At 42.0% G+C, this 24,738-nt stretch overlaps 1 protein-coding gene across 4 annotated transcripts in view; it reads left to right on the forward strand.

The window, feature by feature from the left end:
- The window catches only part of Setx (senataxin), a 73,264-nt gene that overhangs the window by 23,558 nt on the left and 24,968 nt on the right, over positions 1-24,738 (forward strand). For all 4 annotated transcript variants that reach the window (XM_008843962.3, XM_017800838.2, XM_029568754.1 and 1 more), the window contains exons 6-15: positions 3,579-3,798; positions 4,447-4,566; positions 8,679-8,850; positions 8,973-9,060; positions 9,489-13,604; positions 15,348-15,447; positions 17,848-18,018; positions 18,805-19,037; positions 20,462-20,629; positions 24,037-24,193. In XM_008843962.3, the coding sequence (XP_008842184.1) occupies positions 3,579-3,798; positions 4,447-4,566; positions 8,679-8,850; positions 8,973-9,060; positions 9,489-13,604; positions 15,348-15,447; positions 17,848-18,018; positions 18,805-19,037; positions 20,462-20,629; positions 24,037-24,193 (5,545 nt within the window). The remainder of the gene's footprint in view (positions 1-3,578; positions 3,799-4,446; positions 4,567-8,678; positions 8,851-8,972; positions 9,061-9,488; positions 13,605-15,347; positions 15,448-17,847; positions 18,019-18,804; positions 19,038-20,461; positions 20,630-24,036; positions 24,194-24,738) is intronic.

The following is a 24,738-nucleotide window of genomic DNA, read 5'->3' on the forward strand; positions in this document are numbered from 1 at the left end:
GATGACCATGTGGTTTTTGTCTTTGAGTCCCTTTATATGATTGATGACGTTTATTGACTTGCATATATTGAACCAGCCCTGCATCTCTAGGATAAAGCCTACTTGATCACAATGATCTTTCTGATGTGTGTCTGTATACGGTTTACAAGTATTTTGTTGAGAATTTTTGCATTTATGTTCATTAAGGATGTGGGTCTATAGTTTTCTTTTTTGGTTGTGTCTTTACCTGGTTTGGGTATTAGAGTGATGCTGGGTTCATAGAAGGAATTTGGGAGTTCTCCCTCTGTTTCTGTTATTTTGAATAATTTAAGTATTGATTGGACGTCTTGTTTAAATGTCTGGTAGAATTCTGCCATAAATCCATGTGGGCTGGGCTTTTTTAGTTGGGAGTCTTTGTATTACTGTTTCAATTTCCTTCTATGTATGGGTCTATTTAAACTGTTGATCTCTTCTTGGTTTAACTTTGGTGCTTCTCATGATGTTAGATATCCATCCATTTCTTTTAGACTTTCAGATTTAGTAGTGTATAGACTTTTTTTTTAAAGTATTTATTATTTTTATGTGTGTGTATCGCCTGCATGTAGGTAAGTTCCTTTCTCCTCTCTTTGTATTGCTTCAAGTATTTTTTCTTTTAAATTTTTTTATTATTTTTATTTTATGTGTATGCATGTAATTGCCCATATGTAGGTAAGTGCACACTTGTTGTGCAGCCTGCGAAGACAGAAGAGTCCATCGGATCCCTTGGACCTGGATTTACGGACAGTTAGCTGCCATGTAGGTGCTGGGATTTGAACCCGGGTCTTCTGCAAGAACAGCCAGTGTTCTTAACCACTGCATCATCTCTCCCAGCCCCCTGCTTAAAGTATTCTTTGAAGGGCTGGTTTCGTGGACATGTATTTTTTTTAGTTTTTTTTCTTTGTGTGTGTCATGGAAGATTTTTCTTCCCCCTCAAGTATAATAGACATTTTTACTGGGTAAAGTATGATATGTTGTGGGGAGTTTCTTTTCTGATCCTATTTGGTGTTCTGTGTGCTTCCTGTATTTGTATGGGGTTGTCTTTCCTTAATTTCGGGAAATTCTCTTGTACAATCCTGTTTAAGATCTGGGCAATACCATTAACCTGAAATTCTCCTCCTTCCTCTGTGCCTGTGATACATAAATTTGATACATAAATTTGGTCTTTTCATGGTGTTCTGGGCCAGGCGTGATGGCGCACACCTGTAGTCCCAGCACTTGGGAGGCAGAGGCAGGCAGATATGTGAGTTCAAGGCCAGCCTGGTCTACATAGTGAGTTCCAGGACAGCTGGGGCTACAGGGAGACCCTGCTTCAAAAAGACCAAAAAAAAAAAATAAATAAATAAATAAATTTTTTTTCATAATCTTGGGGCTGAAGAGATGGCTCAGCGGTTAAAAACACTGGCTGTTCTTGCAGAAGACCTGGGTTCGCATCCCAGCACCCACATGGTAGCTAACAACTGTCCATAACTCCAGTTCCAGGGGATCTGACAGCCTCTTCTGTCCTCTGCGGGCATTGCATGACATGGTTGCACTTACCTACATGCAGGCAATACACGCATACACATAAAAATAATGAATAAAATATATAAAAATTATTTTTTCATAATCTTTGCTTGAGTGGTCCAATTCTTCAACTTTATCCTTCAGTCTTGATTCTCTGTTTCCCGTTTCGTTCATCCTATTGGTGAGGCTTTCTCCTGTCATTTCTAATTGGCTTATGGAGTGTTTCACTTCGTTCTTTATTTCAGCCTGAGTATTCATTGTTTCTCTTTTGTGAATTCATTCAGAAGTTTATCCCTGTCTTCTTTTAGTTCTTTGATTTGTGTGTTGTTTAAATTCATTGAATTCCTTGATTATGTTTACGATTGTTCTTTTAAATTCTGTGTCCTGGGATATCTCTAGGGGTTTCTCCTTGTAGAACTCTTGTACAGGATTGGTGGAGTTTGGTGGGGACATAGCATTTTGGCTCTCCATTTTATTATTATTCATTGTGATTTTGGCATGTGAGTTTCTTTTGTTGTTTGATTCTGATGTGAGAATTAAGTTGAAGTGTGCTTCTGTTTGTATTATTGGTGTGCCTTAGTCCTTTTCTTATTGGTTATATAAAGCTGGTTGGTACAGGTTTCAGGTTCTCTCTGGTTTTATTTTGGAGGGAACTGATGGCTTCATAATCAGCTACTCAGGAGGACCCACAGAAGCCCAAGTCAGGTTCTAGTCAGGTACACTCAGGCTTCCTTCTAAGGGTTGAACCCCTACTAGTGGGAACTCAGAGCAAAATTTGGGAAGACACCTAAGAGGGGCCTGATTTGGGGACTCTCAGTGGGTTTGCTGAGTTCTTAGCCCCTATATCAGAGGGAGGCCGGAACAGGCACTCTCTGGGACTCTGCTGAGATCCCAGCTGCTAACACAGATGGAGGTCGGAACCCATCCTCTCTCTTTGTTTTTTAATGTGTATGAGTGTATTGCCTACATGTATATAAGTGCACCCATGTCATGCAATGCCCATAGAGGTCAGAAGAGGATGTTGTATCCCGCGGAGTTACAGGTGGTTGTTATGATTGTTAGCCACCATGTTGGTGCTGGGAATTGAACCTGGGTCCTCAGAAGAGCAGACAGTGCTCTTAAGCAGCTCAGCCATCTCTCCAGCCCCACTTAACCATTTTTTTTTTACATTTTATTATTAGTTTTTGTTTTGTTTTTTTGAGACAGGGTCTCCTTGTAGCCCCAACTGGCCTGGAACTCACTGTGTAGACCAGGGACTAGGCTGGCCATGAACTCAGAGATCCACCTGCCTCTCCCTCTCAAGTGCTGGGATTAACGGTGTGTGCTACCACACCCGGCTTATATTTTATTATTCATATTTTATGTGTATGAGTGTGTTGCCTGCACATATGTAAGTGCACTCGTGTCATGCAACGTCCATGGAGGTCAGAAGAGGTGGTCAGATCCCTTGGAACTGGAATTATCAATTGTTGGTAGCAGCCATGTGGTGCTCGGAACTGAACCCCGGTCCTCTGCAAACAGTCAGTGCTCTTAACCACTGAGCCACCTCTCCAGCCTCCTACTTACCAGTTTCCCTGTAGCCCCAGCTGGCTTGGAACTCACTATGTAGACCACACTGGCCTCAAACTCTCAGAGGTCTGCCTGCCTCTGCCTCCTGAGTGCTGGGGTTAAAGGTGTGTGCCACCACTCCCGGCCTACTTACCATTTTTTCACCCATAGAACAGTATATGAAGCCGGGCAGGCAGATCTCTGAGTTCAAGGCCAGCCTGGTCTACATAGTGAGTTCCAGGACAGCTGTGGCTACAGGGAGACCCTGACTCAAAAAGACCAAAAAATAAAAATAAAAAATGTGTTTGTAAAGGTAAGAATTGTAAAAAGTACTATTTTCACAATTGGTAATTCCTCAATACTTGGCTTGTCAGGGTTTAAATAACTGACAGTGGTTGTCTCATAAGTGCTGTAGTTTGTTCAGATCAGGGTCACAGAAAGTCCACACATCCTACTGCTATCCCTTCACGTCTTCTGAAATCTGTCGTCATGTACTCTTATACATTTAGGTTCGACGATGGGCTATCCTGACTGCAAGAAACTTGGGAAAAGTGGACAGAGATGATTATTACGACTTACAGGAGGTTTTAACTTGCCTTTTTAAAGTCATTGAGTTGGGGCTTTTAGAAAATCCAGACATTCATACATCTTCTGTGCTTGAAAAGGGTAAACTGATTCTTCTGCCTTCACACATGTATGATACTATCAACTACAAAAACTATTGGTTAGGTGAGTATTATTTGTTCCTGTGTTGGTGTTGTCATTATCTTCTTGTGTGTCCTGAGTAGAAAGCAAGCTCTTTTGAGTTATCTCTTCCAAATTGCTGAATAGACAATCTGATGGTTCCCAGTGCTTGTTGCTTTATTAAAATGACTATTAAATACCTTATTGAGCATTAATTATTCTAGATGCCTGCCAAACAGGTTTTTTTTTTCTTTTTTTTTTTTTCGTCTTTTTGAGACAGGGTCTTCCTGTAGCCCCAGCTGTCCTGGAATTCACTATGTAGACCAGGCTGGCCTTGAACTCACAGAGATCCGCCTGCCTCTGCCTCCCAAATGCTGGGACTGCAAGTGTGCACCACCACACTGGGCTGGAGCTAAATGTTTTAAGACATCCTTAAGCTCAGTAAAGTACAGGTAATGAGATTGTCATCTCAGAAGTTTTCCAGCTCAGTAGTGCCATTTTCCTACTTTATACTGGAAACAGTTTAAAATTCTGTTTGGGAGTGGCTGTTCATGAACTATCTCAGACTTAGAGATTTGTTTGAGGAACTAGATTTTGTTTAGTCTTCCTGCCCTGTTTTCCTTTGACCTGCTAAAACAAAACATTTAGAATAGTGTTGTTTGTTCAGTTCAGTAAAACTGAATTATCTTACAGGTATTTGCATGTTGCTGACTATTCTTGAGGAACAAGCCATGGATTCACTGTTGTTGGGCTCAGGCAAACAAAACGATTTTATGCAATCAATCCTTCACACAATGGAGAAGCAATCAAATGGTAATGCATTTTACTTGCTAAATGCAGTTTGAGCACTGTGGTGGCTACTTTAACTGAGAATTAGTCTGTGAGAGGATGCAGAAAAGAACCTGGACTTAACATGCTGAGCAAGCGCTCTGCCCCTGAACTGTACTCCCAAAATTAACTTTTGATAATGTAGGTCACAGATTCAGACTTATAAATTAGAAAGGACCTTTAGAATTTAACTCAACATCTTTCTTTGACAGAGGAAGTGAATACAGCCTGGGGAAGTTAGCTTATTTTTCCAAAATGAGCCAGACTGTCTGGGAGATGATTGTACACAGGTGCCTGTCTCACCGCTCCCTGAACCCCCCCCCGGGGGGGGCGGCTGGGTCACTTGGGTTGCTCTGTCCATCTGTCCAGCATACTAGCTGTGTGAGGTTGTTGAAAGTGGATAAAAATTCAATTTTTTATTTCCACTAGCTGTGTTTTTAAGGCTCAGTAACTACATATGTAGGATGAATTCTAGATAATACGGACAGAGAACATTTATTTCATCACCACAGAAGATTGTCTAGGACAGTACTGCTCTAGACGATGTGGGGGAACATGCCCTTAGTCCCATGAAGACCCAAACTTGGGCTACACAGTGAGATCCTGTCTTAAACTCCCTCTCCTCCCAAATAAAAAGCAAGCCCAACATTTAAGTTATGTTATTTATTAGAGTCTAACCTTTTGCTGATTGATGTCTGTACTTAAATATTTAAATGTTTCTAATCTTTTTGAAGAAGGAAAGAATTGATAAAAACCAAACATGTCAAATCCTATGAAAACATCTTCGACTTTAGGAAAGTTGATTGGTAATATAAACTTGTGTGAGAGATTCTAAAAGAAATAACCCTTTTCGTTTTGATGATACACATTTTCTTGATCGGTGACCCCACATGAATGCTATCACTAATTGATTGCCAGCATTGTTCCCTTCTTTCCCTGTGCATATAGGCTGCACATATCTTTCCAATTATAAGGCAGCTCTAAGAAACTTTGAAAATTAAAAAAAATTTTTTAAAATATATTTTAAATTGAAATTCTGTGTATTTCATACACATCTTAGTCCTCTTTATACCCCTTCCCTATCAGCACCCTCTCATGCCCCTCTACCCCCACTGGATTTCATGCACTGTCATTTATGTTAAGGCCTATCAAGTCAAGTTAGTGTCCCCTGATGTCCCTCAGTGCAGGTTCATCCACTGGGGTCTAGTCAGCCTGTCTAGAGTCACTCCCTTAAAGATCAGCTCTTCCTCACCCAGTAGTAATCAGCTGTCCAATAGTTCTTTAGCTAAGATTGGGGCCTATGCTGGGTTTTTGTCTGCTTGAGTTTCTGTAGGTCTTATGCATGCTGTCACCATTGCTGTAAGTTTATGAGCAAGGTCCCAGGAGCCTGTATGACTCTTAACTTCCATATGATCATGTACCTCCTTCCCGAACTCTTTTAAACTTTCTAACATAATGGTCCCTGAGCCCTGGGTGCAATGAGAGTTGAGAGATGCATTAGTATTCTCTCTACCCCTTGTTCCACTGTGTTCTGTGAACCTTAGGTGTAAAGGTTCCTTTGTAGATGGATCACTTAGGGTTGGGCATTTCATAGACACTTAATCTCTGTTGTGACCAGTTGAGGAACTCCATAATAGTCTCCATCTATATTGCAAAGGAAGCTTCTTTGATGAGTGGTGACTGCCATACTGTGTGTAAATATAAGGATCCATATTTAGCACATAGTAAGAAATTACATTTATCTAGGGATGTGATAGCCTTGTGGTTTTCTCTAAGGTCTGTGACCTCTCCATCCCTGTGTATTTGGCTGTGTTTACAGTACCACACATGAGCTCCCTCCCATTGAATGGGCTTTAGGTCCAATTACGTTGCTGTTGATTACTTCCAAGGTAAAAGTGCCACTACTGTCCTAATATAGTTTGCTGTGCCGGTCAATATTGTGGTTACTAGGCCTTAAAGCTGGGGTTGGAGCTTCAATTGAGGTTCTTCCTAAGTAGCTTGCATAGAACTCTCCAAAACTATGAGAGCTAACCTTTAGGGAGGTGGCTTTCAGGCCAGTTCCAGCCCTAGCTCCATTGCTCCCAAGTCTTGTGTCTGAAGTATGTCCTGTGTTCAGCAGTAGGGGCTTACCTTCAAGTTCTGGGAGTCAATCAAGGGCTGTGGCAATAGTCCGAGTAACTTTGGGAGTCTCTTGGGACTGCCCTGGCCAACAAGAGATGTTTCTCCCGTCTGGCATTGTTTCTTTTGAACTATTACAATTTCCTCTTTTTTTACACAGCTAGGCACAGCTCCTCTCTCTCCCTGTCTAACCTTCCTTCCTCCCTCCCCAGTTAAGAGTACCCCCATTTTCCCCATTTCTTCCTTGATAATACCTGTCTTCTATGGTTCCCCCCTCTCCTTCTTCCCCTTTACCTCCATAGTTCCTTGTATACCCCCCATTTAAGCCCCCCCCCCCCAATTTTACCCATTTCCCCCTTAGTAACACCTGTCTCCTACTGTTCTTCTCTCTCGGGCACCTTCTTTCCCTTTCCCTCTCTGGTTCCTTTACATTTTCCTGGCTCCTGCAGTTATGTTGGGACGTACAGTTGTTTCACTTAGTAATACTGTTTCTAGTTTCATCCCTTGATTTCATCCTTATGATTTCATCTCAACTTCTGAGTAGAACTCTACTGTGTAAGTGTACCAGTAATTCATTATCAACTTGTCAGATGAGGTGGGTGGGACACTTGGGTTGCTTCAATTTCTTAGCACCAGGATGAAGCCCGAGTCAGGCAGTCTCAAGAAACTTTTTATAATAGTCTTTACCTAACTATTTTTTTCCTTACTTGAGATCTTACTACACATAAGGCATTGTTAGCTACTGTGAAGGGTACAAAAATTGGTAAAGAGGTCTACCCAAGAGATAATAAAAAAGCAGTTTTGACTCAAGATAGTAGAGTACTTGTCTAGTGTACCTGCGGCACTGCAAAACAAAACACGGAGAGTTTAAAAGAGGTCTATGAAGAGTAAAGATGCAGCGTCAGTAACCGTAAGCTCTCACACTCGCCTCCAGGGAGCACTGGGACTACATGGCTGGGGAATGTTTACTGCAGGAGGAAGGAGTGGAGATAGTCTGTTGAGGATGGATAGGGTTTTGATAGGTAGTGCTGGTGCTGATGGTGAAGGCATTCTGGTAGCTGGGAGAAAGCCATTGATTGTTTTTGCTACAGACAGTGATTATTGGGAATATGAAAAATAAAGCTGGGGGAAAAAACACAAAATCTTGAGTTCTTGACTAAGAACTTTAAGTGACATTGAACAACCGTCTTTCAATAGGACCAGTATTTGGCAATGCACATGAGGTAGAGGAGGCGGGAAGGGCTGTAGTAAGACCCCAGTGAATAGCAAGGTTCGTGCAGAGGGGATGAAAGCAGGTAATGAGGACAGGTCGAGACACGGCTGGATGGAGAGCGTGCTTCTGCTCACTGTTAGCAGAGCTTCAGCTCACGTCACTGCCCATGGTGTACAAGAGGAGCTCAGGCTGGGCTGTAGTTAGATCCGTGAATGCCGTTTCTCATTCTTTCACTCTTTTAAACATTAAATAATTGTGTGTGTGTGTATGTATGTGGGGACACGTGTGGAGGTCAGAGGACAACTCAAGTCTCTCTTTCACCATGTGGGGTCCAGATATCAGGTCCTCAGGCTCGGCAGAAGGTGCCTTTACCTACCGAGCCATCTCATTAGCCCTCACTCCCCCCTCCCCCCCCTTTTTTTCCCTCTTACTGGAGTTAAGAACACACACTTCTGGGGAGGGATTCCGTTGGTTACAAAAGATTGTTTTATGTATGGCAAACGGGGTTAACAGGGCACTTTAGACTATTTTGTTGCATATTAAGCAGTTTGTTTTCTATTATATTTTTGCAAAGAGATTGTAGTATTTGAAGTTTAAAAATGGCAGCTTTTAAAAGCTGTCCCTCCAGAGATCGGCATCACTACTTTAAATCGCCTGCCGCTTTGCTTTCACTTCTGCTGCTGACCGAGGATTGTTAATTTTTAATGTGTTTTAGAATGTTTTTCTGATTGTTCTGTAATTCAGCAATTACTACATTATATTTTAGATGATAGCCTGGATCCTTTCTGGCCAGCATTACACTGTTTCATGGTGATTCTGGATCGCCTTGGATCTAAGGTGTGGGGTCAACTTATAGACCCTATTGAAGCATTTCAGACCATTATCAACAACATGAGCTACAACAGAGAGATTCAAAATATACGGAACAACTCTATACGGTTAGTTAAACTAATACCAGAATTTAAAAATATTCTCTCTGAAGAAAGTCTATTGAACTATTTTATCAAGGAGCCTTTCCCCTCATTTCGGTAATTTCTTTTTATTTTTTTTTATATTTAAGGACCAAATTAGAACCGGAGCCAGAGTTTGAGGATATGGTGACTTGCAGCCAGATAGTATATAATTATAATCCTGAAAAGACCAAAAAGGTATAAAACATTTTGAAAATTCAGATGGTACGGTATCGGCAGTGTCTTATGTTATCAGTTGGATGCTGATTTTGTGATGCATAGCAATTCTGAATCCACCTTAAAGGCCTTCTGATGGAACAGAGGTATTGTGCGTGGGGGAAAAATTGACTCTAACCACAGTGGATTCTTGTTGTAAGGGGAAGAAGTGGCAGGCTGAGAGGTCAGAGCTCACTGACAAGAAGGCTCAGGAACATGAGACGTGCATTTGCGTTTTTTTTGAAATACTTAATTTTAAAATAAAGTTATATTTTCAGTTTCTTGGGAATTGATGTGTGTTAAAAATTATAGTAGACTAGTAAAGTTGAATATATTCCTTTTGTACAATTCGGTTGTTAACCTATCATGGTACTTGTTTATCTGAATGTTGATATATTTTTTCCTTTTAGGACTCAGGCTGGAGATCAGCCATCTGCCCAGATTATTGTCCGAACATGTATGAAGAGATGGAAACTCTAGCCAGTGTGCTTCAGTCAGACATTGGCCAAGATATGCGCGTTCACAACAGCACCTTTCTGTGGTTCATCCCTTTTGTTCAGTCCCTCATGGAGCTTCAGGACTTAGGTGTGGCCTACATAGTGGAGGTTATTCATCATCTGCACTCTGAAGTCAGAGATGTCCTCAACCAGACAGATGCTGTGTGTGACAAAGTCACTGAATGTTTTATTCTGATTCTGGTGTCTGTGATTGAACTGCATAGAAATAAAAAATGTCTGCATTTGCTGTGGATCAGCTCCCAGCAGTGGGTAGAAGCTGTTGTAAAGTGCGCCAAGCTGCCGACCACTGCCTTCGTGCGGAGCTCAGAGAAATCATCTGGAAGTATCTCCAAAGGAGTGCCAGTGATATCGTCACTGTCGCTGCATTCAATGCCGTCCAACTCTGTTCAGTTGGCTTGCGTGCAGCTCATTAGGGGTCTCCTCAAAGAAGGCTATCAGCTTGGTCAGCAGAGTCTTTGTAAGCGATTCTGGGATAAGCTTAACTTATTCCTTCGAGGAAATTTATCTCTGGGTTGGCAGTTGACGAATCAAGAAACCCATGAGTTACAAATGTGTTTAAAACAAATAATTAGAAACATAAAATTCAAAGTACCTCAGTGTGGCACTTTTGGGGATCTGACATTTAAAGCTCCTCTACCTTTGAAAGTAGAAAGTGAACAGACAGACAAGCCCAAAAAAGACAGTCACCATCTGGAAGATCGTAGCGCAACTCTTTTTACAGAGCCAGTGAAACCTGACTCCTGTCAGGTATTGATGAAGGCAGGTAACCCACAAGACAAGGATGGCGAGCAGATGTGTACCGAGCATGTGAACGTAGAAGACCGTCCTCCAGCTGAGGCGTGTCTAAAGCAGAAGAGCACAGGCCTTATGTTGGGAAGAGCTCAAGATGAGATGCTAGTAAGCACAGCGCAGCCTGCCGAAGACCACTCTTCCTGTGTGCTCAGGAACAGCTGCGCAGGAAGTGGCCCAGAAACAGGATATGGCAGAGGAATAGTAGTATCGACACATTCACTGACTGGTTCTAGCACTGATTCTCTGGAAGAAGTGTCTACATCAAATGAAGAGTCCTCATTAAAAGGTTACACTGTTGGCAAAACCTCAAAACCAAAATCTAAAGCCCAGAAAGATGAAATTTGTGCCAAGTTATCGTATGTCTTAAGGAAGCAACATAGGAAAAGTACTGTGGTCAGTAACACCATCAATGTAGAGGAAACAACACCTGCGTCTGAGAATTCCTCTTCAGGAAAAGGTGGGGCAGCTCACAAGGAGGATGCTCTCTCATGTGGCCTGTCTGTAGACTCCTGTGGAGTTCTGGGTTGTGAGTATGGAGAGGAGACATCTCAAAACAGTGCAGTGCTCAAAAAGACACAAGTAAACCGTGAGGAGCCACCTAAGTTTTCTTGTGGTGAAAGCAAGAGTCAAGTACAGGAGCACCATGTTAGTGACAATAACTTGATACCACTTACAGAGACAGCTGGTACATTGGCAAAGGAAACGTCTCCCTTTAAAGCTCCCGTAAAGGCTGCACTTAAATCAAGACAGGAGGAAATGAGTAAGTCTACAGATCTGAGTTCTAACTTGATCAAAGGACGGGTGCGTGGTGTCACTTGTAGTTCGGCTGTCATAGCAGATACTTGTGTAGACAGAGAACTTGCCGAATTATGTGTAACAACTCAAGCCACTGTTATAAAATGTCCATCAGATTCAAATAAAAAAAGCTCATCCCAGCTACAAAGAAGAGATGGTAAAAGATGGCTGACAGCTCACCAAAGTAACGTTGGCACTTGCCATGAGCAAGTTATTATTATTTCAGACTCTGATGATGATGATGATGATGATGATAATGATAAAAGAGTTCTTGGTTTTGAGAAACACACTGAAGAGGTTAAAGTTCACACTGAGAAAGAATGTCCAGAGCAGCCTGGTTCAGTAGCTGATACCAGTGTGGAACAGAAGCGTGTAAAGGAAGAGAAAACAAAGTGCCCTCTGCAATTTGAGGACTCCGATTCTCAGTGCTTTGAGTTTGAAAGTGTATCTGAAGTGTATTCAGTTTGGGAGGATCATAAAGTAGACAGCAAGAACTCGCTTCAAGAGGAAAGAAAAAGTTCATGTGTAACTCACATAGCTGATAGCACAAACAGTAATTTGGGTCATGGAGTGGACTTTGTCTCAGAAGAAGTTGTTAGAAACGAAGCAGCGGGCGTTGAAAGGCACGCAGAACCACACAGCAGTGTTCCTGTTGAAGAATTTTGTAAAACTGAAGTGAAAAGATCTAAGAGAAAACGATACAACAAACTTAGGGACGAAGATGCTCAGTGGCCTTCATCCTCCATCAGAAACGAGCTGTCTGATGATGATAGCGGTCTCGCTGGAAACGTTTTAGGATGCACAGACACAGGGACAGTGGTCCCCAGTTCAAGTGTTCAGAGAGATTCTGCTGCGCCCCCAAAGAAGTCTCCAAAGCCTCATACTTACTCCAAACCTGTTAGAAAAGTCACTGTTTCTAAAACTAGTAAGAAAACACATTCAGATACCAAAAAAGGACAGACTAAAAATTCACGTTACATAAGCTGTAGAACCACTCCTGCTATTGTGCCACCAAAGAAATTTCGCCAGTGTCCAGAGCCATCTTCAACGGTTGAAAAACTTGGTCTGAAAAAAGCCCCTCGGAAGGCGTTTGAGTTGTCCCAGCGGTCTTTAGACTGCATAGTCCAGTTACGTGATCACGGCAAAACTGTTGGAAAAGTTAAGGCCCCCAAAAAGGCTAAATTAATTTCTCGTCAGACTCTTTCTGTCAAAAATAAGAAGCTGCTGACAAGTCAGGATCGTCAGTTTCAAAGCATGATGAGATTCAAATCCCACCAAAGCAGACGAGAACGTGATTTCAGAAGTACAGGTGCAAGAGTAGGGCCACGCACAACACAGCGTGCTGACGTGCTTGTGCCGGGATCTGATGCTCCAGGTAATCAAAGAGGAAGTGAAGTGCTTGCCACCAGTAACAAAAAGCAATTAATAAGATGTATGCCTTCTGAACCAGAGTCGGCAATAGCAAAATGCGTTCCTCAGGGGACTGCCGAAGCTGCTTCTGGGAACCAGTGTGAGTCTAGAGTGTTAGGTGGATCAACAGATGAAATGCTTATCTCTACCTCGGAGGATCCTGGAAGTGGAAGTGAGCATCGTGGAGAGGGGCTGGCTGTAAGGGAAGTGGAGCCCAAGTACGATAGCGATTCAGAGGATGAGAGCTTATTTTTAACACAACATGAACCTGAAGATATGGACTTATGTTCACAAATGGAGACTAGCAAATCCTTTGAAGTGGGTCATGGAAAAGATCCAGTTCAGATGAGAGAGTTTGTAAGTCAGCCTCAGTTGGAGCCTGAGAGTCACATGAAATGTAAGTACAAAGACTGTGTTGAAACCGCAAAGAACCAGAGTGGCTACTGCACACGACACTCTGATACTAAAGCAGCAGATGAAAGTGTGTTCCGCACACCTGGTTTGCCTCCGTCTGTGGCCAAGCCTCTGAGACCCACCACGACCAAGATTTTTAGCTCAAGTGCTTCACGAACTGCCAATCTTTCCAAGTCTTTGGAAAGTACTTTACTGAAAAATAAGTCAAGTGGGACTCAGCCCAATTTGAAAGTGACACCACCACCTTCCCTGGTATCCCAGAAGCCAGTGCCCGAAATAAGAAGTTTATGCAATATTTTTCAGTTTCACACCCAAAACAACTCCAGCACACAAGATTACAAGCTTCCGTTCTCTGAAAGCACATCTTTAGCAGCTTCCTCGACAGTGAACGTTCTCGTGCCCTCACAGTCAATTTTTGACACCTTCATTAAAGAGGTCTTAAAATGGAAATATCAGATGTTTGTGAACTTTGATAAATGTGGGGCCCCAGCAAGTCTGTGTCAGTCCATCTCAAGACCCGTGCCGGTCAGATTTCAGACTTGCGGAGATTATTTTAATGTTTTTCTCCCTTTGATTATACTGAATGCTTTTGAGACTGTAAGTATGCTTTGATTCTTTGCTCTTCTTGTAAATTAAGATCAGAGAAACAGTCATTAGCATACAGCTGTCTGAAGCTATTCGTGTTTGAATTTGGGAGCGTTCAGACCTGGGAGTAGTGGTTCACGCCAGCTTACATTCCTTGCACAGTGTTCTTGGTTGTTGGGTGGAGAGTGGTCTGTAGTGAGGCAAGCATAGATCAGCAGAGCAGGCACAGATTGCTAGAGCAACCCAGGAGAAAAATGACGAGGGCTTTACTTAGTGGTAGCTGTGGAGATGGGAAGGATTTATAGATATATTGGGGTACATTTTAGAAAGAAAGCATGACTTAGTAGTGGAAATTGAAATGGGGAGGTGATTCCTGTGGGTTTTGGCTTAAGCATCTGCTTAGATTGTGATGCTGTTTATTCTTCCAGTGACATTGCCAGAAGCAGGCAATGTAGTGCAAGGTCATACTAATAAACACATACTGTGAGAAGGCCCTGGTCAGCTTAGGTGTGTCTGTATTCTTGCTGTGGGAAGGAAATAGCAGACCACACTAGAATAGTTGTATAGAATTAGAGCTGTGGGCTAGATACCGTGCTGATGCTGTTAGCATTTGGCACAAGCCAGAAAAACTGAAGTCCTGGGTAGTGTTTAGATGGTGCTGTGTCCATCTCCTTTCAGGAGTAACTGCTTGGTTTACTTCAGTGCAGAAAGAATTAGCTCTGCATTAGTGTCTGATGAGTAACTTCATGAGAAGTACTGCAGACCAATTATAAATACTTTATTCAAAATGTTAGGGTAAAACATGGGGCTGGAGAGATGGCTCAGTGGTTACGAGCACTGGCTGCTCTTGCAGAGGACTCTGATTTGGCTCCCAGCACCCACATGGAGGCTAACAGCCTTCTGTAACTCCAGTCCCACAGGATCCAACACCCTCTTCTGACCACCTCGGGCATTACAAGTACATGGATGGGTTAGACATTTTAAAAACACTTAAGTCCCTAAAGGTAATCTCTTTTTTTAAAAAAATTAGAAATGTTAAGCCAGTCATGGTTGTGCATGCCTTTAATCCTAGCACTGGGGAGGCAGAGGCAGGTGAATTCTGTGAGTTTTGAGGCCAGCCTGTTCTACAGAGTGAGTTCCAGGCCAGCTAGGGCTACAGGGAGACCCAGTCTCAAAAAGACACCCCCCCAAAAGAAATGTAAATGGATTTATTTACATATTTACACTAGCAGTTTCCTTTGTAAATTGGGGTTGAAAGTAGTCTTTAATTCTCCAAACATCCTCAAAGGTACTTCTGGGTTTGGGGTTTTGGAAGACCGGAAGCTGGAACATTTTACAAACTGATGGAATACTGGTGAGAATTCCAGAGATCTGCTTTACATCCTCAGTCATGGGAGACTTGTGACGTGCTCTGGTTCTGCATTTTTCTCTGCCAGCATGGTCTAGCCTCACCTGATGCCGCTGCAGTGAGCAGTGTAGTAACAGGTGGCTGCTGGGCATTAGGGAAGTGTCTTCTTTCAACTGAGGACTAGTGTTTTTAACCTTTAGAATTTTGATTGATTAACCACATGTGGCTACTGAATTGGACAGGGCAGTTTTGGGCAGTTTCATTAAAATGCACAAATTACTTTTTAGGTTGTCACTTGAGATTCTGTGCTGTGTCCTCTACTTGCTCCTCACTTTGGAAACTTTCCCTGTGTAGCATGGCTTTCCAGAGTGTTTTTTCTTAGTTCTCTTTTTTTTTGCTTTGTATAGGTGGCACAGGAATGGTTCAACTCGCCAAGTAAAGAGAATTTCTATCAGTTGCATTTACGAAAATTTCCAGCCGAATATAAAAAATACTGGGAGTTTACAAGTAAGTTCATTCTTATGCTCCTTGGAATGTATGATAATTGGAAATTCCTACTTACGAGGAGATACCATGGACTGGTGAGGTGGCTCCTTGGTGCCAAGCCTGACAAGAAATACAACTATATAAACTCACGTACAGGGAGCTTATTTAGCAGTGGTAGTATCACGAGACATTAAGGCAGAAAGCATCATTGGAGATAAAAAGAATATTTCATAAAACGTTCAGCTAAGCAGAGGCTATAATTTTTAACACATGTATACTTCATATATAAAGAAAATAACAAAAAGTAAACTTTGTATACCTCTTTTTTGAAGCAGGGCTATGTAACCATGGCTGGCTTAGAGCTCATCTTGTAGACTAGGCTGGTCTTGAGCTCACAGAGATCTGCCTTCTCCTGCCTCCTGAGTGCTCTGAGCAAAGGTGTGTACCGTCACAACTGGCACACCAGACTTCTGAACCATTATAGCGACAAAGATGAGCAGTAAAGTGAAATGGAACAGAAATGAGTGAGCCTGTCCTGTACCAAATAGACGGGTAATCACAGAGAACAAAAGAGCGCGAGTTTAAATCAGAGTAGACTTTCATCCATAATGAGACATACTGTGAAAGCAAGAACAGCAAGAGATGGAGTTCGGTGGTAGTGGTAGAAGCGTTTGCATAGGAGTGCAGCTGTTCTTGTGTTGTGAGCAGAGCAGATGTCTAAGTAACTGAAACTTTTGAAATGGCTCTCATGGGAGGGGTTTGTAGACTGGAGTAAGGTGAGGAGGAAGGACACTGGTGCTGGAGTTGGAAGAGTAAGCTTTTCCTCTTCACATAACTTCAGACTTTAAAAACCTGGTGCAGAATTCATAGTAGAATTGTTGTCCACTCCACACGTGTCCTCAGATGTTAACATCTGGCATAGACATGGAGCCCAAATCACAGTTCTGCTGTCTACTTAGTCCCATCCCGTCCAGAACAGTTAGTTCCTTAGTTCGCCTTCACTTTCATGAATGCTGTGCAGTTAGTTTGTAGAATGTCCATTTTGGTTTTGCATTATGGTAAGAGAAATGAAGAAGTCCTGTGCTTTTCCCAGTGGATGTGGATCTGAATAACTTGGTTAACGGGCTGTCTATGGAGTGACTGTTTTTCCATTTGTAATCAACAAATAACCTCTTTGTTGTTCCTTTCATTTTTTAATTTGTTTCATGGCTCTGGGCTCCTAATTATGGTTTTAAAGTTTTAAATTACATTTATTTATTTGTGCATGCATGTGCCAAGATGTGTGTGTGTATTTTATACATATATATATCTATATATATAGATATATATATTTTTTTTGTCTTTTTGAGACAGGGTCTCCCTGTAGCCCCAGCTGGCCTAGAACTTGATATGGAGACCAGGCTGGCCTCAAACTCACAGAGATCTCCCTGCGTCTGCCTCCCAAGTGCTGGCATTAAAGGTGTCCCTGACACATGTATATAATGTATCTTGATCATACTCACCCCTTACTCCCCCTCCACTTTTAACTCCCCCCAGGATCTCCCATCACTTCCCAAGTTCACGTCCCCCTCTTATAATTTTTAATTATTTTTTTTTAACCCATTGAGTCCAGTTAGTGCTGTCTCTGTGTGCATGGACATGGCCTCATCTACTGGAGCACTCGTGGCCACACTGCTCAAGAGAAGCCACTCTCCCTCCCCATAGCCTTCAGCTGCCAGTAGCTCTTCAGTTGGGACAGGGCCTCTGGAGTCCCTCCCACTGCAGGCTGGAGTGTTGACCTGGCTGGATCTTGTACAGGTCTTGTGTTTACTGGTCTTGTGTAGATAATCACAGTTGGCTATGACTTCATTTCTGGCAATTTTATTTTATTTTACTATTTCATATTCTGTTTTATTTTAATTTTGTGTAAGAGTATATTGCCTGCATGTATGCGAGTGCACCCACGTCGTGCAATGCTGCAGAGGTCAGAAGAGGGGTTTTGGATTCCCTTGGAACTGGAGTTACAGATGGTTTGTAGCTGCCATTGTGGGTGCTGGGCATCGAACCTAGGTCCTCTGCAAGAGCAGTCAGTGCTCTTAACCGCTGCACTATCTCTCCAGCCCCCATTTGTGGCAATTTTAAAGAAAACTATAAGTATTTTAGATTTTTATTGTATTACATTGCCGTTTTAAAGTATATATAGAATCCATCAAGTCTTTTCTGATTTTGAACTCCCTACAAAGATTTAATTTCCGGGCATGGTAGCGCATGCCTTTAGCTCCGACGCTCAGGAGGCAGAGGTGGGTGGATCTCTCTGAGTTCAAGGCCAACCTGGTCTACACAGTGAGTTCCAGGACAGCTGGGGCTACGAGGAGACGAGATCCTGTTTCAAAAAGATCTTCAGATCTGCTAGTTACATAAATGGCGATTTTTGTTTTGTAGTCCATCTGGAGGAATCTGAACTAGCGAAACAGCTTCATCCAAAGGAAAATGATTTGGTGTTTTTGGTTCATGACAGAGTGAATGGAGAGAAGAAAAATGGGAACAGAAACTGTGTGCAGGATAATGAATATTACTGTGGTTATGTTCACAAATTCCGCCGCACTTCCACCAGTAAGTCAATAGAAGGCACCAGCAAGGTCACCTTGTTTCTCCCCAGATGGTGTTTTCTTAGCCTGTATTTTGCTACCAATTTACCATTTAGAATTCCTTTACTTTGTCCACTTAAGATCCTGAATTTATTACTTATGATCTAAAGTAATTTGTTTATTTTGTTTCTAATTATGTGTCTACCTGTGTGTGTATGTATACATGACTGCAGGTACTCGTGGAGGCCAGAGGGATTAGATCCCCTGAGTTACTTAACAGGCAGTTGTAAGCTGCTTGACATAGGTGCTGGGAACTGAACTCAGGTCCTCTCCATGCGCAGTTCACACCCCCACCACTGAGCCATCTCCCAGGCCTTCCTAGCTGTACTAACCGCCTCCCTAGATAGACGATACTGCCAATCCGTTGCCCCCTCATGGTCATTGTCGCTGCTCACTCTTCCTCTTTAAGGAGGAAGCATGCTTTTCCTCCTTAAGAGGAAGCAGTTTTCTCCCTTGCTTTGCCTTTAGCTCACCAGGAAGACCCTGCCAGCCTGTCTCCGCTGCTCTCCCACAGCTCATGCCTGTTCCCTGTCTCCATCATGACATTAACATGACAGCATTGACATTCTTAGGTAGCGGCCTCCTTCCCTGCTCCAGAAAATAAGTATCTGGAGGACAGGCTCATTGTCTTGTTCCTAGGAGGCACTGGCTAACACAAGTGAATTGTTTACATCATATAAAATGTTAAGTTGTAAATGCTTTTAACCTTTTTATTCACAGATAAATTGTTTTTTCTCCTTTTTGACAATAGTGCGTAATGGGAAAGCTGAGTGCTCCCTTTCGATACAGACTCAAGATAACTTGCCAGCTAAGTTAAATGAATTTGTAAAATGTATTGTAATCAGTTCTCTGGTAACCACACAAAGGAAATTAAAAGCCATGTCTCTGTTGAGTGGTCGGAACCAATTGGCTAGAGCTGTTCTCAATCCAAACCCCACGGACTTCTGTACCAAAGATTTACTAACTCCAACATCTGAAAGAATTGTGAGTATTGACTGAATGAGGCCCCAGGGGTCAGAAGACTTGTTATCAGAGTGTTTTTACTGCTGCATGCATGTTCCTGTATGTTCACCAACAAGGCACGCTCATTGTGCAGTGCACAGTGTGGTTTAGTTTCCTTTAATATCGCAAAGTGATAATTAGATAAGCTTATGTCAGGGAAGGTACGGGACGATAGAGTTGAAGGTGTGCTGAAAGGGTGCTGTCAGTGTTCCCTTAGTGTCCTGCTCAGAAGGTTCACTGGGTCTTCAAAATGCAGGCGTTTAGGAGTCTTCAGATATAGTGGAGTGAGTCTTGCACTTAAATAGTTGGTATGTAGCATTGGCTGGGATTATTGTAAATGCAAAGATGAAATTGTCATCTTGCATAACTCTATATTTTTCACCGTAAAAATCGTGTGTGTGTGTGTGTGTGTGTGTGTGTGTATACACACATACCAGGAAACTAACACAAGAACTACAAAAGGAGGCTACAATTTCATGTGTGGTCTGTCATTTCTTAACCTTTAAGGAATCTCAGTTTTATGAGCAACAAGTCTAAGCTCAAAGAAGTGAGGAGTAGCCATCTAACTTGAAAGGAAGACGGACTCTCAGAATTCTGTTTTCTCCACTTAAGTGACATTGTATTAAGAAAGAAATATTCTTGGAATGTTGCTACTAAGGAGAGAATTGACTAAATAGGAAAAAATAAATCAGAATAATAGAAGAAAAGCATAGATTAATTTACAGAATTTGTTGGCAATCATATTTATAAGAATCAAAAGTACAGTTGCATTTATAAGTGTGCTAAAGCCTATGGACACTAATTAGTAATTAATAACTAATTAGGTTTTTCGCTAGTTTTTTTTTTTCTTTTCTTTTCCTTTTTCTTTTTTGGTCTTTTTGAGACAGGGTCTCCCTGTAGCCCCAGCTGTCCTGGAACTCACTATGTGGACCAGGCTGGCCTTGAACTCACAGACATCCGCCTGCCCCTGCCTCCCGAGTGCTGGGATTAAAGGCGTGCACCACCATGCCTGGCTTGCTAGATGTTTTTTAAAAATATTTTTATTTTATGTGTATGCATGTATTGCCTGCATGTAGGTAAGTGCGCCCGTGTGCAGTGCCTGTGGAAGAGAAAAGAGGCTGTCAGATTCTCTGGAACTAGGGTTACGGACAATTGTTACCTGCCATATGGGTGCTGGAATTCGAACCTGGGTCTTCTGCAAGAACAGTCAGTGTTCTTAACCGCTGAGCCATCTCTCCAGCCCAGTTTTTCGCTAGTTGTAAAAGTGTTTCTTAGATTAGTGATCTTGCCTGGCCGTAATGAAACTTTGTGTTTATGACATGAATCGGCAGAAATTTGAACAGATGCTTTTCATAACCTTTCACTACAGAAAAAACTCAAGCTTAGAAAAAACTCTTTTTCTATAGATTACCTATCTAAAAGATTTTAATGACGACCAAAAGAAAGCAATAGAAACTGCGTTTGCCATGGTGAGGCAGTCACCATCAGTTGCCAAAATCTGTCTGATTCATGGACCACCTGGAACAGGAAAATCAAAAACTATCGTTGGCCTCTTGTATCGCTTACTGACAGAGGTAGGTGGGGTTCTGTTAACTGGGGATATGCATTTCCATTATCTGAGTTAACAGATGTGTGAGTATTAAAATGCCGTTTCTTTTTTGCTTGTGTATTTTTGTTTTACAATTTAATTAATTTGCCAAAAGTTTATTCTTCCTCTTGTATAGCTTGATGTTCTCTCTTTTTTTCTAGCTTTAAAAAAACCCTTATTTATAATTTCATACATGCATATAAGGTGTTTTGATCAAGTCCACTCCCTCCCCTCCTACTCGTCCCATGTCTCCCCATTATTTTTTTCTGACAACTTCATGCACCCTCCCTCCCTTCCTCCCTTCCCTGTCTGTCTGTTTCTCTCTCTCTCTTTCTTTCTTTTCCTTTCTTTTTTCTTTCTCTCTCCTTTTCTTTCTCCTTTCTCTTGCCCTCCCTCCCTCCCTCCCTCCCTTCCTTCCCTCTTTCTTTTCTTTCTTGGGGCTTTTTGCTACTCTAACATTCTCCCCTCTGACCAGGTAACCCTAAAATCTTTTACAGATTAGATAAGAGCTCCCAAATACTTTTGACATTTTTGGACTTTGGAATAGAGTATGTTGCTAAGAGGCCCAAGGACATTTTGACTTTTAGCAAAGAAACTGGCTACTTTTCTTTGGGGTCTTTTTTTACTCTTAACTGCCTAGCCAATTCCTACCTCCTATTCTTAAACCATTCTCTAATGAGGTTACCCAGATTGCTGTTAGGGAATCAGGACTCAGACCATTCTGGCTTCTTCCATGCTGAGCAAGGATGCAGGGTGAGGCAATTGGGGTACCCCTTCAGTGGGTCTATCTAAAATTGCATAACTCTTATTTATAGGGAGAAAAGAAAGTCCTTGACTGGTGATTAGGGGATGTGAAAGTAAAGTCAAGAGTAGTTAGCATTACAAGTTCTAGACAGGGAACTAGAATGTTCATATCAGAGTCCATTGGGATTTCTTGATGAGAGCTTCCAAAAGCATACCTCTATTGGGTTCCTCATTTTTCTTTTGTCTGCCAAGGCTGGACTTGAGAATGATACACTCAGGATTTGTTTTCAGGCACATTGATAGCTGTTGGAGTAGCTAGAGTCAGTCAGTTCCTCTCAAAGGCTTCTAGATGGGGGAGAAAACAAATTTGGCCATCATTTTAGAACAATAACAGGTTGTCTCCCTTAGCTACAGGGGGGCACTACAGTATTGCAGACCAAGATTTGAAGTCTTACATCTGAGTAGCACTTTCTGATTAGGAACAAAATCATCAATGAGAAATAACTGTCCCAATAACTTTTTATATAGACTTAAGCCTAATGTCTGGGAAGTATAATCCCTTGAACTCTTAAAGAAATATACTGATGACTTTACTCTTTGGTTATACTTTCCTTTTGGGTGTTTAAGACCATACAGTTGTTCCAAATAAATAATTTTTACACTTAAGGTCGATTGAGGATCTGTTTCTCAGGGGTCACATGGGCTTGGGAGGAGCCCCTGACTCCTTTCTTTTACCAGTTCCGTCTGTGTAAAGATAAGTCAAAGGTCTGCTTGACCATGTCTGGCTTTACTTGTCAGTATGGATGAGATGTTTCCTCTGAGTTGACCCTCCTCTTTGTAGACTGGACACTGGTTCATGTTCATCTGGTGGGGTCTCCATAGCCTCCCTGAACAAGAGGACAAGTGACTCACCACAGTTACAGGATATTTTGAGAGATGTTCCATAGTCCCCTGGAACTTAGTCAACATTGGAGGTCAAGGGGCAAAAACTATCCTTTAAGTCCCTCTGACCACATTAGTGTAGGCCTCAAACTATTGCTGTTAAACATCCAAGAAGGTTAGTTCCACCAGTCTGGTACTTTCAGTTACCATGTGCTATGTAGATAAAGCTTGGGCAAAAAGCAATCATTCTCAGCTAAACCTTGATTAGACATGTATTTTGTTCCTTAAACTATGACTAAACTATGACCATAGATATTTTAAGATTATGTGTATATTATTTTTGTCTCATCCTTTATATATCATAACAAACCTACACAGACCTTCATCACTTGCTTGGGCTTTCTTTTTTTTTCTATTTTTTAAAATATCTAAATTCCCATTTCCTTTTAACATCTTTTACAGTCTCATTTTCTTTTTAATAATTATGAGACATAATAACATTAACAAAAATTTTCCATCGGTTGTGAGAATTCTTTTCCTGGGGATACTAAGCACAGTGCTTATCCCCTTTTAAGGTTCCATTGTGAAACCAATGTTAGGTTAAAGTTTTCCTGGAGAACCAATGAATTTCCTGAGGGGTTGCTGAGATGTGTGAGTGACCTGGGGTATGCACACTGGAAAGCCTTTACCCAGCATGGATCAAGCCTTCTCTTCCTAGCCTTCCCCAGAGTGTATACTTTAGTCCTCTTCAATTCCAGGAGGACATGTGTGATTAGGGCCAAATTACATACAGTTGGCTGGAAAGAGTGGCTGGATACTCCAGTGAAGGTGTACTGACCCTGCTTGCCCCTCCTTTAATGAAGGAGCACAACTGTCAACATGCTTGTGTATTTATTTTATTTTATTTTATTTTTTTTATGTGTATGCGTGTATTGCCTGCATGTAGGTAAGTGCACCTGTGTGATGCAATGCCCACAGACACCAAAAGGGTGCATTCGATCCCCTGGAGTTGTGGACAGTTGTTAGTTGCCATGTGATTGCTGGGATCCAGACCTGGGTGCTCCGTGGGACTAGTGCTCTTAACCTCTGAGCCATCTCCCCAGCCCTAAAGATTTATGGTTACTTATGTGGGAATGTATGTTATGTGTGTATATGCCTATACAGACCAGAAGAGAGCTTTGGAACTTGGGTCCTCTAGAAGAGCAGTAAGTGCTCTTGAATGGCTGAGCCCTCTTTGAAGCTCCTACTGGTGTATTTTTAGTATTGTGTAGAAGTGTATCAGGGAAAGAAGTGGCAGAGGGAAGACACGTTCTAAGAAGGAAACACTGTCTCATGAAACAAATCCTAAGGACTAAAATGATAGTCGGTGGGCTTCGTTATAGTCATATCTAATGCCAGGAAACATCTTGAATGCACTTCTGAGCCAGCTGTTGGTTGGATGGACTGACTATTGATTAAAGTAGTGGGGAAAGAAGGCTCAGTGAGAGACCTGTTGTAATACACTTTGTTGGGACAGTAGGCTTTGTTTTATTTGGGGGGTTTTTATGGTGCTGAGAATGAAACCCAGGGCCTTGTATGTGCTAAGCAGGTGCTAGATAGTATACCCCTATCACGTGTGCCAGTGATTTTAAAACTGTGAAACATACAAATGCTTTTCTTTTTAACTGTGGTGAGAACTTCTAAGCATTCTTGAAAGTAGAGAAAGATTTGAATGCTATGTATAGAGCTCATCAGTGATTCTGTGTGTATGTCTGTGACAAATTGTAGAGTCAGAGGAAAGGCCGTTCTGATGAAAACTTCAATGCCAAAATCAAACGAAACCGTGTCCTCGTGTGTGCACCTTCCAATGCAGCTGTTGATGAACTTATGAAAAAAATTATCCTAGAATTCAAAGAAAAATGTAAAGACAAGAAGAATCCTCTGGGTATGATGCTGAGTTTTGTTTATATTTTATTTTGTGTGTGTGTGTGTGTGTGTGTGTGTGTGTGTGTGTACACATACATACATGTGAAGATCAGACGACAGCTCTTAGGAGTTGATTTTCTTCTTCTTCCATGTGGGTCCCAGGAATACCATTCAGACTCTCAGGTTTGAAGCAAGCAGCTTTGCCTGCTGAGTCATCTCACCTGCCCCTTACATGGGAATTTTTTTTTTTTTTGGTCTTTTTGAGGCAGGGTCTCTCTGTAGCTCCAGCTGGCCTGAAACTTGCTATGTAGATCAGGCTGGCCTTGATCTCAAAGAGGTCCGCCTGCCTCTGCCTCCCGAGTGCTAGGATCAAAAGTGTGTGCCACCACGCCTGGCTCCTTTTTTATTGGGTTTTTGTTTCATGTTTTGAGACAGGGTCTCCCTGTAGCCCCAGCTAGCTTTGAACTCATTATGTAGACCAGGCTGGACTTGATCTCACAGAGATCTTACTCTCTCTGCGTCCCAAGAGCTGGGATTAAAGGCATGTGCCACCATACCTGTGGA

This window comes from Nannospalax galili, unplaced genomic scaffold (assembly GCF_000622305.1).
Source record: "Nannospalax galili isolate Female #2095 unplaced genomic scaffold, S.galili_v1.0 scaffold300, whole genome shotgun sequence".
Classification (NCBI taxonomy): domain Eukaryota; kingdom Metazoa; phylum Chordata; class Mammalia; order Rodentia; family Spalacidae; genus Nannospalax; species Nannospalax galili.